Raw genomic sequence first — 19,867 nt, forward strand, 5'->3', positions numbered from 1 at the left:
AGATGTGCAGAAATTTACCTTTAGACAATGGATGGCATCTGTTGTGGAAGTTGACATCTTAAATAAATTCAAGGCAGAACTAGACAAACTTTTGGAGTGAATGAATGGGTGAAATGGAAAGGTTTTTTCCTTTTTTTTCTGGCTGATGCTATGTAAGCTTCTGCTTTCTTGCATCATATGCCTCTACTAATGCTAACTTTCCAAAATAATGGTCTAAAGTTAACTGTTTATTAATGATTTAAAATGTTATATTTTTTCTAGCTTCCTAAGTACCAACTTTTACTGAGATAGTTTCTGAAATGACTTTTTATGGTTTTCATAGCGAGTAACTGCATGCAAATACTGAGATGACTCACCATTGTGTTTGCAACTATTTTGTTTGAATGGTCACTGACATTGCAGTTGCCAATACTATTACAAAGTTTCAAATTAAGTGTTCCTTCATAGTTCATCGTTACTTGCTTTTAGTAATTTTCTTTTATTTGTTTTTTATAATTTTCAGAAGAATTAATTTTTATTAATTTTTGAAAAATAAATGTGCAAAAAAAAATTTAATTTTAATTTTAATTTTTAATTTATTATTTAATTTCTTTATTAAAAAAAAGTTACATACAATAAGTATTGCAATCTACTACAGAAAATGATATATTGGTATGTCTTACCAATATATCATCGGTACGTCTTCAAGCTTTTTCCAAAAATTTAAAATAAATTTGATCACCTGTCAGAAAACCAACCACCGTGCTTGTAACAAGTGGGATACCATCACTGATGGATAAAACTGTTCATACTAATGAAGAGGGCCACCTTGACGCTGCCCTAATTCTGTGTTCCAATTCACCTCATAAATATTCAATTGGGTTGAGGTTGGATCTCTATACTACCGCAATATTATTCTCTTCAAACCACACATTCGCAATCCTTGCTTTGTGACATGGAGAATTACCATGTTTTAAGGTATAAAGACTGCTTCCATAAAATTGCCACAATGTAGAGTGCGGCAACAGTGGTTCCCTGCAGTACAACCAGTGAATATAGTCCATACCGTGAAAACACCCAAATTGCAACACCATCTCTTCACAGTTGGGACAACCCACTGAAATAGCATGCAGTCTCCAGGCATCCTCCCTAACTAGGGGACCAGATTTTTAGGGATGAAAATTGGGACAAAATGCACCACAAAAGAAAAAAAAAAAAAAAAAAACAGGACATTTCTGGGATCCATCTATAAAAGACAGGATGATGTCATTTCTGCTGCTCTGTCTTTTCTGGGACCCCTCCTAGGAACACAAAAATTCTAAATATGATTATCCCCTTTTATATAAAAAAAGATTAGCTATATAAGCCCAAAAATCTAAATTTTACATTACAAGTAAAAATAAATACACAAGGCATAATACATTATAAATTTAAATTTACTATTGAACTTCAGAAAAATACACCATTCTTTGTTCGTAACAGTAAATTGTAATGAATGGCATCGATTTAATTGTATTTTATATTGTGACTACCTTCACGAGTTACCATGTATTGCACTATCTCAAATAAGTAATGCTTCACCAATGGAGAAGACTATTGTTACTTAATCTCAGCAGATACTACCACCCAGATAGCACATTTTCAAGGCTTGTTGGCCTATCGGTGAGTGGGCAGGTATCCTGGTGTTGCAATCATGCCAACCCAGTTATGAAGTATAACTCCACAATACGAGAGATGCCAAAGTGTGTACATAGTAATAATTACTAAGTAAAAATAAATGCACAAGGCATAATACATTAGGAATTTAAATTTACTACTGAACATTCAGTGAAGGGTACCTGCCCACACAATGATGATGGGCCAACAAGCCTTGAAACGGTGCCATATGGATGGTGGTGGTGGTGGTGGTGGTGGTAGTTTTCTCCATTGGTGAAGTGTTCAATAGTCTTCTCCATTGTTGAAGCATTACTTATTCAAGATAGCGCAATACATGGTAACTCGTTGTGAAGGTAGTCACAATATAAGATACAATTAATTCGATGCCATTCATTACAATTTACTATTACGGACAAAGAATGGTGTATTTAACTGAATGTAGTAGTAGTAGTGGCATGTTATGCAAGAAAGCAAGTGTATGAGCTTATGCACCATCAGCCAAAAGAAAAAAAAAAAAAAAATTTCACACAACCATTTCCTCTAAATGTTTGTCCAGTTCCTCCTTAAACTTATTTAACCTATCAACTTCCACAACAACAGATGGAAGTTTGTTCCAGCAATTAACCACCCGCTGGCTAAAGGCAAATTTCCGCATTATCTATTCTACATGTCTTTCCTTAATTTGAATTTATGCCCCCTTAGGTTCGTAATCTGAACAAGTGGAAGAATCCCATCAGAACTCAGTGTGCTCAACCCATTCAAGGCATTATACACCTCAATCAGGTGTGGGTGCATAAGCCTAGTCTCCAGCCATTGCAATTTGCAGAACTTAAGCCTCTCTTGGTAAGAGGATCCCTTCATTCCCCTCACCAATCTTGTTGCCCTTCTCTGTACTCGCTCAAGCAAATCTACATCCTTCCTAAAATGAGGCCTCCAGAACTGTACGCAGTACTCAAGGCGTGGCCTGACCATTGCCTTATACAGAGGGAGAATCACCTCCTTTTCCCTGCTAGCAAAATTCCTATATATCATTGACAAAACCCCATGACCCGCCCTAGCAGCCTGTCTGCATTGCTCAGAAAACTTCATATCTGACTGCACAATTACTCCCAGGTCTTTTTCATTTTCTACCACCTTAAGTGTAGTACCACACAGTTGGAACGTTTCTCTGGGGTTACTTCTACCCGTATGCAGTATTTTGCATTTGTCAAGGTTAAACTTCAGTTGCCACTTCTCAGCCCATCTGTCCAAATTTTTTAGATCCTGTTGCAGTAACACACTGCCATTACTGTCATTAACAACCCTGCCAACCTTTGTATGATCTGCAAACTTCGACACTAAGCCTGATATACCTTCATCAATATCATTGATAAATATACAAAACAGCAGTGGACCCAACCCTGAACCCTGTGGGACTCCACTAATAACATTAGTCCACGAAGAGCAGCACCCATTGATTACCATCCTCTGTCTTCTCCCACTCAACCATCCTTTTATCCATTGTAGCAATTTACCCTTAATACCATTCTGCTTCAATTTGTACAGTAGTCTTCCATGTGCAACAGTGTCAAAAGCTTTCCTGAAATCCAAATATATGATATCAAAATTATTTTTTGCATCCAGTTCCTTTGTAACCACATCATAATAACCAATCAAATTTGTCAGACAAGACTTTCCCTTAACAAACCCATGCTGTGTCTGAATTATTGCTGCAGTCTTGTGTAGATGATCCTGCAATGCATCTTTAACCAGTGACTCCATTATTTTACCCGGAAGAGAAATTAAACTAACTGGTCTGTAATTACTCGTGTCACACTTCGATCTCCCTTTGTGAATTGGGGATACATTTGCACATCTCCAGTCCGTGGGGATTCTTGGACTCCCCTGAGTCCAAGAATGCTCTCATAATTATGACTAAGGGTTTTTGCTTACTTCCTTTGCTGCCTCCTTTAATATAATGGATAGATCCCATCCACACCAGGTGCCTTTCTTATGTTTAACTTCAACAATTTCTCCTCCACTCTGCTCTCAGTTATTACAAAATCATTAAGCACCCTGCTACAATTTGATAACCTTCTGGCATTTTCAAACCTTAATAACTCCTCATGTGTGAATGTAGATGCAAAATACTCATTCAGTTTGTTTGCTATCTGAGCAGGATCATCAACAGTCGAACCATCGATATCAAGTGGACCAATCAGATTCATCCCCTTCCTTTTAGAGTTTATATAAGTAAAGAAATCCTTGCTGTTTTAATCAGCATTCTTTGCCAAAGATTTCTCGTAATCTGCCTTCACCTGCTGAACTGCCTTTGTGACTTGATTACAGACTAGCTTATATCTGCCATAGGCTTCTGGGTCACCTGATAATTTATATGCATCCCATGAATTTTTCTTCTCTGCCACAAGTCTCATTAGTTCATTAGAAAACCATTTAGGCCTAAACCTTGAACAATATTTCTTAATAGGTATGAAACTCTTAGTAGCTTCCACGATTAATTACTTGAATGCTTCCCACTTAGAATTTGCTGTTGGTAACATCATCAGTTGATCCAACCGTACCGAATTTAAAAACTGTCTGAGATCACTGTAGTCACCTTTCCGGAAGCAAAAACCCTTTCCTTTACTCCTGATGGTAATTATAGCTTTAAGTAAATCCCATATTAGTACACTGTGATCACTGCCACCTAGTGGTTCCTTTATCTGCAAATTCTTAACACACAAATGATCACTGCTGATAACCACATCAAGAGTATTACTTTCTCTGGTTGCCTCTCGAACATGCTGCTGCACAAAACAATCATCCAATAAATCCACAAAAGTCTGGCTAGTGTGCGAGTGACCAACCCACAAGTTCCAATCAATATCTGGGAAGTTAAAATCCCCCATTATAAGACATTCTGATTTACTAGCCCACTCTATTTCTCTGTACAATTGTTCATTGTACTCATTCGAGTCATTAGGCCTATAACACACTCCTACTCTTATTTTTGCTTTCGCAGTGCTCACATTAAACCGACTCAACAGTGCACTGATCATCTTTATCAGGGGTGGCCAACAAGTCGATCGCGGAATTAATTTCAGTCGATCACGACAAATTTTAAATATACAGTGATTCCTCGATTTGTGCAATGAAATTTTTGCAATGGTAGATCGCGGCATATTTTGAAGGAAAAAAGTAGATCACATCACAAATTAAGTTGGCCATCCTGATCTATATCAACTGGATGCACTTCAATTTTACATTACAAAAAAAGACCAGATAATCCTAATTATAACTGCCTGTCTTGTTTTTCACTAGATCCCATGTTATTTAGAAGATTCTGTTTGACAATGGAGTCAAATATTACAAATAAGTCTATCTGTAATCATTTATTACTTGCAGAATTGCTTCCAGTGTAGAGACTTCTATTCATTTTTGATCTTCTGTCAAGTGTATGTTCAAAGAAAAATATTATTTCCACACTGGCATGATGTTAAGGAATTGAGCAGATATCATCTTTTAAGGACACAAAAGGTGATATAGTTGTACACGTTGGCACTAATGATATCAAGAGTAGGAGACCGGCAGAATTGCTTAACAAGTACAGGTCACTGTTGAAAAAAAGCCGTGAAATAGGGTTGAATTTGAAAGTGTCTGCAATTCTGCCCAGACACGGCAGAATTCCAGGGTCGATCAATTCAGCCCTGGAAAGATTGTGGAAGGCTCAAGGGGTAAAATTTTTTTCAGCCTGGACTGTACTTTTTAACAGGAGAGATTGCTTCTACGGGGATGGGATACACTTAAATAGAAAGGGTGCAAGAATATTTGCTGATACTATCGAGGCAGTGTTAGGTGGGTCAGAAAACTGCTAGCTTGGGGGGAGACAAAGACGAATAGATTAACAGTAGCCACTGGCAGAGGTGAAAGAGATTCTTTCACTGCTTCTATTGGAATGAGCAGAAGCCTGAAAAACAAGATGCAGGATATTTCAGAGACTGCTGGGAGTCATTGCAGTACAAGTAAACACATGGGTTGTGTTAGGGTAGCTAAGAATAGAAATAGGTGCATGTATACTTGCGTGTACAACCAATGCTAGGAGTTTAGTAAATAAATTTGATGAATTTGAGGTATTGCTCAAAACATCAAAGGCAGATATTGTTGGTATATCAGAGACGTGGTGTCACACAGATATAAGGAATGCAGAACTGGAATTTGGGGAGTACGTCTACAGAAAGGATAGACAGGATAGGAAGGGAGGAGGGGTTATGCTATTAGTTAAGAAATGCATAAAATCCAAGGAAGTGAAGCCAGTGGACATCGCTGGACAGTGCAGTGTCGAGTCAGTTTGGTGTGACATAAACATTGGGAGATCAAAATTGAGAGTAGGACTTATTATACTCATCAGAGACTAATGACTCTGATGAGTATAATAAGAAACTGTACAGGGAAATAGAGTGGGCCAGTAAATCAGAGAGTCTTATAATGAGAGATTTTAATTTCCCAGATATTGACTGGAATTTGGGGGCTGGCACTCACACACTAGCAAGGCTTTTGTGGATTTATTGGATGATTGTTTTCTACATCAGCATGTTCGGGAGGCAACTAGAGGGAGGAATACTCTTGATTTGATTATCAGCAGTGATTCTTCATGCATTAAGAATCTGCAGATAAATGAACCACTGGGTGGCAGTGATCACAGTGTCCTGAAGTGGGATTTACTCAAAGAGGTAACTACCATTAGGGGTAAAGGGAAGGGTTATTGCTTTCGTAAAGGTGACTACGATGGACTGAGACAGTATTTAAATTCTATACAGTGGGACCAACTGATGATGTTACCAACAGCAAATGCAAAATGGGAAGCATTCAAAGAACTTATCTTGGAAGCTACTAGGCTTTACATACCAACTAAGAAATATTGTTCAAGGTTTAGGCCTAAATGGATGTCAGATGAACTAATGAGGCATATGGCAGAGAAGAAACATGCATGGGATACATACAAATTAACACAGGACACAGAAGCCTATGATAGATACAAGTTGATCTGTAACCAAGTTACAAAGGAGGTTAGGCAGGCGAAGGCAGATTACGAGAAATCTTTGGCAAGGGATGCAAAGAAAAACAGCAAAGAGTTCTTTACATATGTAAACTCTAGAAGGAAGGGGATGAATCAGATTGGTCCACTTGATATCGATGGGTCAACTGTTGATGTTCTTTCTCAGGTAGCTAACAAACTAAATGAATATTTTGCATCGACATTCACACATGAGGAGTTATTTAGGGAGGGGAATGCCAGAGGTGTATTCAACTCTAGCAGTAAGATAGAAAATCTTGTAAGAACTGAGAGTAAAGTGGAGGAGAAATTGTTGAAGATAAACACATGATTTTGATTTGGTAGTTGTTGGCGCATCGGCTTCTGTGGCCATATTGCACCTCCCAAGGTTTTTGCAGTACTTTGATCCAAGCCCGAGGCGGGAATCGAACCCGCGACCTTTGGGTTACCGGGCAGGTACTTTACCCACTCGGCTAGCCCGGTCGGCCGAAGATAAACACAAAAAAGGCACCCGGGGTGGATGGGATCTATCCAGTTATATTAAAGGAGGCAGCAGAAGAAGTAAGCAAACCCTTAGCCATAATTATGAGAGCTTCCTTGGACTCAGAGGAGGTACCCACAGACTGGAGATGTGCAAATGTGACCCCAATTCACAAAGGAGGATCAAAGGCATGGAAGACTGCTGCACAAATTGGAGCAGTGTGACATTGGAGGCAAATTGCTGCTGTGGATAAAGGGGTGGCTGAGGGGGAGAAGACAGAGAATGGTAATCAGTGGACACTGCTCGTCGTGGACTAATGTTATTAGTGGAGTCCCTCAGGGCTCAGTGTTGGGTCCATTACTGTTTTCTGTATTTATAAATGATATTGATGATGGTATATCAAGCTTAATGTCGAAGTTTGCAGACGCTACAAAGGTAGGCAGGGTTGTCAAGGACACTACTGACACTATGCTGCTGCAACAGGATCTGGAAAGGTTGAGCAGATGGGCTGAGAGGTGGCAAATGAAGTTTAACATTGACAAATGTAAAGTACTACACATGGGATAAAGCAACCCCAGAGCAACGTATCAACTCTGTGGTACTACACTGACAGTGGTAGAGAATGAAAGGGACCTGGGGGTGGTTGTGCAGGCAGATATGAAGTTCTCTGAGCAGTGCTGACGGGTTGCAAAAGTAGCTCATGGTGTATTGTCAATGATATATAGGAATTTTTCTAGCAGGGATAAGGAGGTGATTATTCCCTTGTATAAGGCAATGGTCAGGCCACACCTTGAGTACTGTATACAGGTCTGGAGGCCTCATTTCAAGAAGGATGTAGAGCTGCTGGAACGAGTACAGAGAAGGGCAACAAGATTAGTGAATGGAACAAACGGGTGCTCTTACGAAGAAAGGCTTAAGTTTTGTAAATTACAGTGTCTGGAGACTAGGCACCACGAGGTGATCTGATAGAGGTGTATAAAGCCTTGAATGGTTTGAGCATGCTCAATGCTGATGGGATTCTTCCTCTCGCTCAGAATAATCACCTGAGAGGGCATAAATTCAAATTGAGGAAAGACAGATGTAGGATAGATGTGCGGAAATTTGCCTTTAGCCAGCGGGTGGTTGGTTGGTGGAACAGACTTCCATCCCTTGTCGTGGAAGTTGATAGCCTAAATAAATTTAAGGCTCAGCTGGAAAGGTATTTCGAATGAATGGAGGAGTGAAGTGGAAGGGGTTTTTTTTTTTTTTTTTTTGGCTGATGCTGCATAAGCTTGCTTTCTTGCATCAAATGCCTCTACTTATGCTAATGCTAATTGAGAAAAAAAAAAAGATTCTGGCATAATTTTAAGGCTTCTGAGTATGAAAAGGCCTGGGTTTGACTTCTGTGTTGACAGGAAGAACTTTTAGCAAACATTTTAGCAAACTTTTTCAAACATTGGCAAGACAGTTGGTCTCAGACAGGTATTGGATGATTATCTCCAAAAAATTCAGGTTTTTCATCCAACAAACAGCAAATATGACTGAAAAATTACACATCATTACATAGACATAATACAATTACATTATTACATAGACATAGACACAATATACTGATGCTTTAAAGACTCAGTATTCTGATCTAATACACATCACCATCTTTTCAGTATTGCATTATTTGATCACATTATTTTAAAGAATGATACTCCTTTTCACCAAAGCAAAGAAAATAGGTGAGAAAAAGTTCAGCAGCACTTTATTTTAATTCTTCACTGGAATTCTGTTCAATAAAAAAAATGTATTGGTTTGAAGAACATGCAGTCAGGATTGTATAATCACAACTCATGTTAACATGGTGACACTGCATCCAGGCATAAACTCTCAGGAGCAGAAAAATAGTAGTTTTACTATGTCCCTTTCATATAATGACTGGTGGCATTTGATGTCTGCATCCAAGTGTTGCAATGGTTAATATGGTCCTACTTGCAGTGACAATTTTGCAATCATGAAACTACAAAGTATCAGGTCTGCCACAGAGCTGCCCAAAATTTCAGAGGATCTATGGTTGGTTCAGCATGGTTGTTAAAGTACATGGGGTGGTTCAATTCATGTATCTCACAGGGAGACACTTTGTATTTGCACTTCTGAAATTTTGCTCTTATCTTAATAATCTTTATATCAGCTTGATCACCATGTCCTACTTAAAAATGTTATACATATCGCGTATTCAACTTCATTGTCGAGGCTTTTTTTTTTTTTTTTTTTTTGTCAAATGTCTATTCATTTGAATATTTTTCCTTATAGATGCATTTTACTGAATAGGGAGAAAAGAAAATATCTGATGCTCTATTTTGTCAACAAATATAAAAGTGAAAGAAATGAGAGGCTTCACCACTTGCTTGATTATTTAAGGCATGAAAACAGTACAACACAACATCAATAAATAGTGCATGAGCAAGCAGACCATACAGTTCACATTGATGCTTTGTCTTCGACAATGTTATATGTAAAGCGTAGAAGTTGCTATTTATTACAATAACGTTAATTGCTATGCTAAATTAACAAAATTATATGTTATTAATTTTAAGAACAGACATTTACTCACAAAAATAGCTTTACATGAAAATTGGAACAATATAATGTCCCTAAAACTTTTTTTTGGGAAGGATACCAGGATATTAAGTCCAAAATCAGAACAATCCCAGAAAATCTGGACCTATCCATATCAAAAAAAAAAAAAAAAAAAAAAAAAAAACATCCATTAGACTAGAAGAATATGTAACATGACTCACTGCAGCACAGAACCAAATTTCCACTGATCCACAATTCAGGTTTGCCATGCACCATGCCAATCAATTGACTGCTGCATTTGTTTTTGTTATCAAAGGCTTGCAGGCTCCAACTTTTCCATGAAAATACTTGGCTTGCAGCTTCTACATGTCACAGAAACGTGTTTGACTGTAGTAGTGGCATGTGATGCAAGAAAGTAAGTGTATGAGCTTATGCAGCATCAGCCAAAAAAAAAAAACACACCATTCCCTCCAAATTGCCTGTCCAGTTCCTCCTTAAATTTATTCAACCTATCAACTTCCACAACGACAGATGGAAGTTTGTTCCAGCAATTAACCACCCACTGGCTAAAGGCAAATTTCCGCACATCTATTCTACATCTGTCTTTTCTTAATTTGAATTTATGCCCCCTTAGGTTCGTAATCTGAACAAGTGGAAGGATCCCATCAGAATTCAGCGTGCTCAACCCATTCAAGGCCTTATACACCTCAATCAGATCATCGCGCAGGTGCCTAGTCTCCAGCCACTGCAATTTGTAGAACTTAAGCCTCTCTTGGTAAGAGGATCCCTTCATTCCCCTCACCACTACAGTTCCAAACTGAAATATTCTAAGGTCTGATAGTGAGCTGAGGTAACTAGCTATCTAAAAGTGCACTGGTTCTAATCACTCATATTTCTTGGGATTGATATCATATCACCCCAGGCTTTCCATTTCTTCAGCACATTGCTAACTGATGACTTGGGAATGTTTAATTCATGAGAAATAGGAAGAACAGATATTTTCCTCACATAACTCCAATTATCATTTCCGGATAGCCCTTTTGTGTGGCATACACATTTGAAATAAGTTCCAGACTAACTATTGCTCACATTTAGAGGCCAAAAACCCACTTGTATTTCATGGCTGCACACAATTTCCTATAATCAGATGGGTGTCCCATGACTTTTGATATGATAGTATATAAGAGAGAGACAACAAGTAATGTGAATTTGAAATAATAGACAAAATAATAAGAGACCATTTATTAGCATGAAATTCGTAAATAGCACAGAAAGGAAGAGTAGAAAGAAATTATAATTTATCATAATGTAGGAATAGCAATTATATCTGAATGTATATCATGCTAATCAAAGTTGTTCAGTCACTCACTTATAGATATTAATAAAACTATCAGCTTGGGATAAGGCCCCAGAGTGAAGATCCAGTATAGATGCACCACCTAGAGATCCACCAAACTGCAAACCTTTTCTGGCTATTCTAAAATAATGACAATAATATGAATAACATATTTTTCACCTTTGGAAAGCACAATTGAAATTAATAACAACACAGGCTCTGCACATGCTTAATGATTTTGCAGTAAAAATAGGATTACTCATTGCCAATATTTTTTGTAGAGACAGAATACACCTAAACAAAGGTGGTGAAAAAGTTTTTGTCAGTATTATTGAGGATATCTTAAAGGTTCAGAGAAACTGCTAGTTAGGGGAGGATGTGGGTAATACTGACACGTGTTTATCTGATAATATTGGTCAAAGTAACTCTTGCACATACCTCAAGAGTTCTTATCTGTTTCCCCAGCTGGACATATTATCTAGATGTTCTGGGGGCAAATACATTTCAAGTGAGCGGGTAGCTAATGCCAGGGAAGAGAGCCAAAAAACTTCAAGGGTTGTGTTAGGATTGTTAAATATACAAGAACAGTAAGTCTTAATTGTTTATATAGTAATGTTAGAAGTGTCATCAATAAAATGAGCAAATTCGAACTACTGGTTAAAACAAGTAACACGGACATAATAGGACTTACGGAAATGTGGTGCCACCCGGAAATAGGGGATGATGAGTTTCAGTATGGCTTGTATAATGTATTTAGGAAGGATAGGATAGATAGAAGGGGTGGTGGGGTAATGCTTTTTATCAGAAGCAACCTGTGTGTGATGATAGCTTTCCCGGATTCAGACGTTTCACGTGCTAGTATAGAATCTGTATGGTGTGAGATAGTTGGAAACAAAGGTATAATGCAAGTAGGAGTAATCTACAGACCAGGTGATTGTGAAGATTATGACGAAAGCCTCTACATGCAAATGGAATGGGCAAGTAAGCGTCAATGTCTTATTATGGGTGATTTCAATTTGTCTTTAATTGATTGGAGAAAATAGGAAGGAAACTCAACATGGGGAACAAAACTTTTAAATCAACTAGATGATTGTTATTTGTATCAACATGTCAGGGAAAGTACTAGAGAAAAGAATATCCTAGACCTCATCATCACCCATGAATCAGATGACATAACAGGACTGATAGTAGAGGAACCAGTAGCAGGAAGTGATCACAGAGTTCTACGGTGGATGATGAAGAGAGAGAGGTAGCAGTAGTAAAAGGCAAAGGAATGTGTTATAATTTCAGAAAAGGAAATTACGATGCCTTAAGGTACTACATGGTCTCTATTAACTGGGTAGATATCACACAGAGAACGAATACAATTGAACTGTGGTATGCTTTTAAAACATTAATTACAGATGCCTTGAATGCGTATTTACCATTAAAAAAATACTCCACGAGGAGGGTTCCAAGTTGGATGAATAGTGAAGTTGCCGCATTACTTGAGCAGAAAAAGGTGGCTGGAAAAGTTATAGAGCAATAAAAAGTACTGAAGTCTATAACAGCTACAAGATGATCTGTAATAGAGCCACAGAAAAGGTTCAACAGGCAAAGACAGTTTATGAGAAATCACTAGCAAACAGAATAAAGAGGGGGGGGGGGAATAAGGAATTCTTCACATACATAAATGCTAAGAAGAGCAGGACAAACCAGATCGGACCTTTACGTAAGGGAAAGGGGATAGTATTAAATACACCAGCTGCCATTGCAGATGAACTCAACAGTTATTTTGCATCGATATTTAGAGAAGAAAAACCTTTTGTGGCAATGGGAAATTGTGGGAACGAAGTTGAAAAATATGTAATTAATGATATTGAAACTTAGCAAGATTATTTAATGAAAAAACTTTCGCGCCTACAGGCCAGTAAGGCTCCTGGAGTTGATGGAATATACCCTATAATCTTAAGGGAGGCGGCAAGTGAGTGCATTGAACCATTGAGGCTAATTATGCAAGCATCACTAGACTCTAGGGAGATTCCGTTGGATTGGAAAAGTGCCAATGTATTTCCCATACATAATGGTGGATCTAAGAGTGATGTGGGAAATTATCGACCTGTCAGTCTGACTTCAGTGGTAGGGAAAATCATGGAGGCAATGATCAAGGGTGGAATTCTGTTTCATTTGGATAGAACTGAAATTCTCAAGGATACTCAGCATGGTTTTGTAAAGGGAAAATCATGTTTAACAAATCTGGTTCGTTATTTTGAAAGGGTCACTCACGAGCTGGATTTAGGGAATAATTTCGACATTGTTTATTTAGATTTCAGCAAAGCTTTTGACTCAGTCCCACATGAGCGGTTGCTTCATAAGCTGGAACAGGTTGGAATCACTGGGAAAATCCTCAGATGGATATCAGGATGGCTTCAGGGCAGGAGGCAAAGGGTTGTGATAAATGGCTATTCCTCAGATTGGGTTGATGTAAGAAGTGGGGGTTCTCCAAGGATCAGTATTAGGATCGCTGTTGTTTTTCATTTTCATAAATGACATTGATGAAGGGATAGAGGGCGTGATGTCTAAATTTGCAGATGATGTTAAAATTGGTAGAGTAGTTAATGATTACTGTCAAGCTGAGCTTCTTCAGAGAGACCTAGATAGACTTCAGGAATGGTCAGAAAAATGACAGCTATACTTTAATCCAACAAAGTGTAAGGTATTACATCTGGGAAACAGTAATCCCAAAATAACTTATTCACTTGGTGGAGCCAAACTAAACCCAGTACTGGAAGAAAGGGACTTGGGTGTTACGATACAGTCAGACATGAAATTCTCTAAGCATTGTAAACAGGTTGCAAGGAAGGCTCATGGTGTCCTATCGATGATCTATCAAGCTTTTGCAAGTAGAGATAGGGATGTGATAATCCCATTATATAAGGCTTTTGTTAGACCACACTTGGAATACTGTGTTCAAGTATGGAGACCACACCTAAAAAAAGACATCGAGCTTCTTGAAAGGATGCAAAGATGGGTAACTTGCCTGGTGAGATCAGCAAAAGGGCGTCCTTATGAAGAAAGACTTCAAATATGTGGGTTGCAGAGTTTGGACACTAGACACCTTAGAGGAGATTTGATTGAGGTGTTTAAGGCTCTGAGAGGCATCAGTAAAATGAATGAGGACGAAATTTTCAAGATTATAAATGATGCTAGAAGTAGGGGACATAAATTCAAGTTACGGGAGGAAATGTTTAGATTGGACTGCAGGAAGTTTTATTTTAGCCAGCGAGTTATAAATTACTGGAATAAGTTGCCTACATTGGTGGTAGAGGCTGACAGTTTTGGGAAATTCAAAGGTCATCTGGATAGTACCTTCGGGTGAGGGAAACGCATAGGATGATAGGTTTAATTTCCTTTTCTTTTATTAATTATTAGTTTTTTTTTTTTTGGCTCGTGCAGCATAAGCCATAGGCTTTCTTGCACCATGCAGCCATTACTAGTACTAATACTAATATCACTGTGCTGTATTTTATATAGCACAATAATATTAGCAATAAATAATCCTAAAAATAAATCATACAACTATAAAATGGAATAAATACAGTGAATAAGTGAGTAATCAAAGTACTAATAAATTATGGTGGTTAAAAGAACAAAGTTCAAATTCAGTTAGAAAGAATAAGAGTTTAGAGAACACCTGGACAATCCAATAATCCACTTCTGAAAATGAAAATTTTTAAAGTCCCATGTGAGTAAAGTTGAAATCTTGACTTTTGTCATCAAGATTTAGTTTCATTTAATAAACAGCAAACTTATTTTTCTCTTTATTTAATGAGAAATTGACTTTGTCTTTGTACTGACTTCATTTGCCAATATCTGGATTTAAGCAGAAAAGCAAAAAAAAATAAAATCAAATACTGCAGAAGGCAATTGCAAGACTGCACTTGGAATACTGTGTCCAAGTATAGAGGTCACACCATAAAAAAGACATTGGGCTTCTTGAAAGGGTCGTCCAAAGACAGGCAAGACATCTGGTGAGATTTTCAAAAGAGTATCTGTATGAAGGAAGAATTTGAATATGTGGATGGAGCTTGGTAACTAGATACTTTAGAGAGGAATCTAATCTAATTGAGGTCTGTAAGACTCTGGCAGGGAATAGTAAAATGAATGAAGTCAAAATTTCCACTATTATAAATGATTCCAGACCTCTGGAGAATAACATCAAATTGTGAAAAAGCAATTTATATAGCAGGAAGTTTTACCTATAGCCAGCAAGTTGTTAATTACTGAAATAAGTTATGGATGACTGAGGCTGGCATCTTGGGATAATTTAAAGATCAGCTGGATAAGTACCTGCTTGAGGAGGGGACTCATATAGGTAGTTTATTTAATTCAATTTTTTTTTTTTTTTGGCTAGTACAGCAAAAACCTCGGGCTTCCTTGCGCCATACAGCTAATATCAATACTAACTTTTCAACAAAGACAAGCCTTTCTACACGGTTTCTAACTCAATGGTTACCATTACTGAGCTACTTTCAAATACACAATACTTCTCCCAAAGAGCAAAGATTGCTATCTGTTTGAAATATTGGTTAAATCAGTAACACTGCCATTTTAATATACTGGATCCAGAATTTGAATCTGGAAAATACAATGGGTATAGGATAGACAGACATGACAGAATAGGAGAAGGAGTTTATGCTTCCCACTGGCAAGCACACAAATTCAAGAAGGGTATACAAGAAGGGTCATACAAAGTAGAAGAATAAAAACAAAGTAGGAGCATGATAAATATTAAAATGTCATGATATAGAGGAATTTCCTATCTAAACATAGATGAGGACTTGTGGATAGAATACTCTTACCTAGTAGCAGTGTGATCTTGGACTATCTAGACCAGTGACAAGCAACCTTCTCACATATTAGTTACTTCAAAAATAAACAAGGTTTTGAGACTGTATCCATGTTTTACAAGTTTATCTCCATCATAAAACACACACATTACATAGGTGCATGAAAACTAAATTAGACATATAATTAATCAAATTTGAAAAATTGAAATAGTTATGTGTAAATATTTTAACAGCAAAAAGCAGTAAATATTTGTCTTTATAGAATGCAAGCAACAATGAAAAACCACAATGCAATACTAACAGAAATGCAAGAACACAATTAGTTGACTCCAGAATTCAAGCAACTGGTGCATTTCCATTTTTCATAACTTTGTTAAAGCCAAAGACAAACTATATTGTTATTCAAAAGTGTTAGACAAATAATTCTAATAAATTCATAAGGAAATGTATTTCAGCAATTGCCATATTATTCTAAAATATATAAACTACTACAGATTAATAAATAGCTGGAACTTTGTACAAAAGGCACTTTCAGAGATAATAAGTTAAAGGAGACATTCATCTGAAATATTTATAAAATATAGGTTCTTTTAATTAAGTATCCTTATTCTGTCTGGAGCTATCTGGAGTTAATCTAACAGTCAGATTGAAGTGAAATCAGTGTACCTATAGTCAAGTTTAGAACATGGGAAAAAATGACAAAAAATAAATTAATTCACATCTTCCACCAGGGCAGAAATGCCACTGTCAGAGCATATTCTATATTTCATGTAAATGGGATTTATATACATGAATCCCAATGAGAGAAGGTCACAACAATAGCAAGAATGAGATCATTCACTCTTAGTGAATACTAGTTTACATAAATGACAGCAGTAGAGCAGTGGTGCTTCAGAAATGCCAATGTCAGAAAAACACCTGAAATGATTTAGTAATACCACATGCAATATGATGAATGATAAAAATATTTCAGGAAACAGGGAGCTTTGGCACAAATTAAAATGGAAAGTCATTAATGAAATCCATGTGGAGGAGGTCAAAACTGCTGGGAGGACTTAGCACTGCAACAGTTTCAGGGAAGTGCTAATGCCTTTGCATGGCAATAAGATATGTCTGCTTCCACAGTATGGAAAGTAGTATCGTGGAAGGTGTTCTGTATCATCTATATAAAATTCACAAGAGCTTAAGGCAAGTGAAGCAAAGAACAAAAAAGACATTCACTTTCACATTTTTGGTATGCATGCAAGTGAACAACCAGTGACAATAGAATGAGGTAGGAGGAGAGATAAGGTCCACTTCAATTTGAATGGAGTGTGAATGCCCATAGCTGTGATATCTGGGCATCAGAAAATTGGCACATGATGCATGCAGAACTACCATATGCCCTCAAATTAACTATTTGATGTGGCTTTGTGGCTTCTTTTCTCCCTGAACTGTTCTTCTTTGAGGTTATTCAGCCTGGAGGGCCCATCACTTGCTTTCACATTCAGAGATTGATAGAAACTTTTGTCATTCCTGTACTCCAACAATGAGGATGCCTGGAATCCCTGGTGTTTATGCAGGATGGAGAACATAAATCTGTGTAAGACATGTTCCAATTAGTGATGGGCATAATTGAATTATTTCCATGATCAAATGAATAGTAGTTACTAACTATTAATCATTTTATTACATCATTTGAATGATGTAATCAAATGATATAACTGAACAATCATAATGTAATGAATCATTTGAATATGAGTACAATAGAAATAATTGCATGATTTACTATAATTGAAATAATCATTATGCCCATCACTAGTTCCAATAGCATTTCGCTGACAGCAAAATTATCAGTTAATCCTGGCCAACACAGTAGAACCTCATCTGCCCAACTTTATCCCATGGTTTCTGGCTATAGGAGTAACTATAATTTTAATAAAAATTATAACTAAAGAGCATGGTGTGTTGTCATGCGATTTGTAACCCAACAAACCTGAAGAGTAGCATCACTCACCATGTGACTGTCATCATTCCTGACATATTATCATTGGCCAATGAAAGCACTAGGATTCCCATGGAACAAACCTTGTTTACTGGTGGCATACACACTGAACACATTTTGTAGTGACAGTCCATCAGCAACACCTCTTTTGCTGCCTCTGAAGACAACAGTGCCACTTCTGTCCCTGATGAGGAGGGGGAGAGCAGAGATATATGAGCTACTTTTTTTTTCTACCATTCTCTTCTGTATGTTATTGATTACTTGTATACCAAATTTCAATTTCACTTCAAACTGACCATTACATGGTACTCCAGACAGCTCTGAATAGAGATACAGGTGACCCCTGCTTAATGCTGATAATTCGTTCTGGAAAAACAGAGCGCTAAGCGAGCGCCGCATTCCCATAAGGTAACATATGTATTTGTGAGTTGCTGTCGGTGCCATAGGATATTTCCTAAGCAATAATAAACGGTAGTGAAAAGATGTACAAATATCGGTCAAAATATTTATTATTCAAATATTTGTACATATAAAATATTCTGCATTACATACGGATATAATTATGTGGTAACTACTTACATATCAAAATTAAACTTAAAATTCATTCCAATTAAAATCATGAATTTAATTGATCTAAATTGATTTTAATTGATTTAATTTAACTGATGAATTTAATCATGAAAAATGTGTTGATTTGTATTTTGATCCTCCTCCTGGTAAACAAAGGAGTTTTAATTTAAAATCCCCTGCAGGATTACCACCCAACAATAAAGTCAACCAATCATTTGCCACTTTGAAACCTGGCATGTTTTTTTCTTCTTTCAATATGAAAATTTTTTTAGGCATTTGTTTTCAAAAAAAAACCCTGCTTCATCTATGTTAAAAATTTGTTGAGAATTATGACACATAATACCCCTCTTCAATAATTTTAACAAGTTCTTTTTTGATAGTTTTGGCTCTTTGATCTGCACTTGCGGCTTCTCTCTGGATTTTAAATCTATTCAACCAGCCCTTACTAGTTTTAAATGGTTCCGTATTTTTTTTTTTTAGGTAAGTTTTATTCAGATCATCATATAGGCTAATCTCTCTCTCTCTCTTTTTATAATATTTAACTTAACTGAATTCTGCATTGGATATTATCTTCAATAAAATTAAAGTCTCTCCATTTCAATCCTAATAGCCGGTCTAGTCCTAGTTGCTTGCAGTGGAACAGCTGTCTTTCCTGCTACTAAAATTAATTCTTTATTTTTTATAATTGTTCTTACAGTTAAACTTGCAAGTCCTAAATTATGGAACACATCCGCTTGTCGCTAACCAGAATCAATTCGCTTCAAAACGTCTAATTTAATTTTAAAATTCAGTCTTTTTCTTACATTTATAGTCTTCATACTGCCTCCAGACATTGTTGCTTTTTCATTCTTATCCGCCATTAATAACTCTTCGAAAATGTAACTGCGTTGGTTGCATTAATTATGATACAATGTTCGAGTAAACTGTCCATTATGCGTGATGACTAGACTTCGGATAAATGCAAATAACACAAATATTACAAGCAATATACTTGATCATTTTTTTTTAAATGTTGATCTTGGAACTACGTAACAAGCCACCTACTGCAATTAAATTAGCGTGCTAGAAAATTTCACTGAGCGCGGGAAATGTTTTAATGCTGTTTTGCTATTCATTTTCAAGCTATCAGCTCCATAAAATGAAACGATTTCATTAAATATGCCAAAAATGCATTCTGTAAAAGAGCGTTATAGTGATTTCTGACAGTGTATAGTCAGATATGGGTTATAACATAAGAACAGCATTATAGCGAATCAGTATAAAGCGAACCGCATTATAACGAGGGACTGCTGTACTTTAATTATAAAGACCCTATATAACCATAAATAATATTGGTTATAAAATAATACTTACTGCAATAAATGAGCACTTTCTTGTGGTGATATCAATGTATCTGTTACAAGTCTGCCACAAACACGAGGCGCACAACCTTAAATTGAAAGTAAAAAATATG

The 19,867-nt window shown here is 36.9% G+C and overlaps 1 protein-coding gene across 1 annotated transcript in view; it reads right to left on the reverse strand.

Moving 5' to 3' along the window:
• Window positions 1–19,867, reverse strand: part of LOC150076801 (2-oxoglutarate and iron-dependent oxygenase domain-containing protein 3-like) — a 67,378-nt gene that overhangs the window by 35,502 nt on the left and 12,009 nt on the right. The window contains exons 3-4 of the mRNA XM_090385646.1: window positions 19,768–19,843; window positions 11,065–11,172 (exon numbers count right to left, since the gene is read on the reverse strand). Of these exons, the coding sequence (XP_090241772.1) occupies window positions 11,065–11,172; window positions 19,768–19,843 (184 nt within the window). The remainder of the gene's footprint in view (window positions 1–11,064; window positions 11,173–19,767; window positions 19,844–19,867) is intronic.

The sequence above is a fragment of the Mastigoproctus giganteus genome, chromosome 12, assembly GCF_048544385.1.
Source record: "Mastigoproctus giganteus isolate SK-2022 chromosome 12, ASM4854438v1, whole genome shotgun sequence".
Lineage (NCBI taxonomy): Eukaryota > Metazoa > Arthropoda > Arachnida > Uropygi > Thelyphonidae > Mastigoproctus > Mastigoproctus giganteus.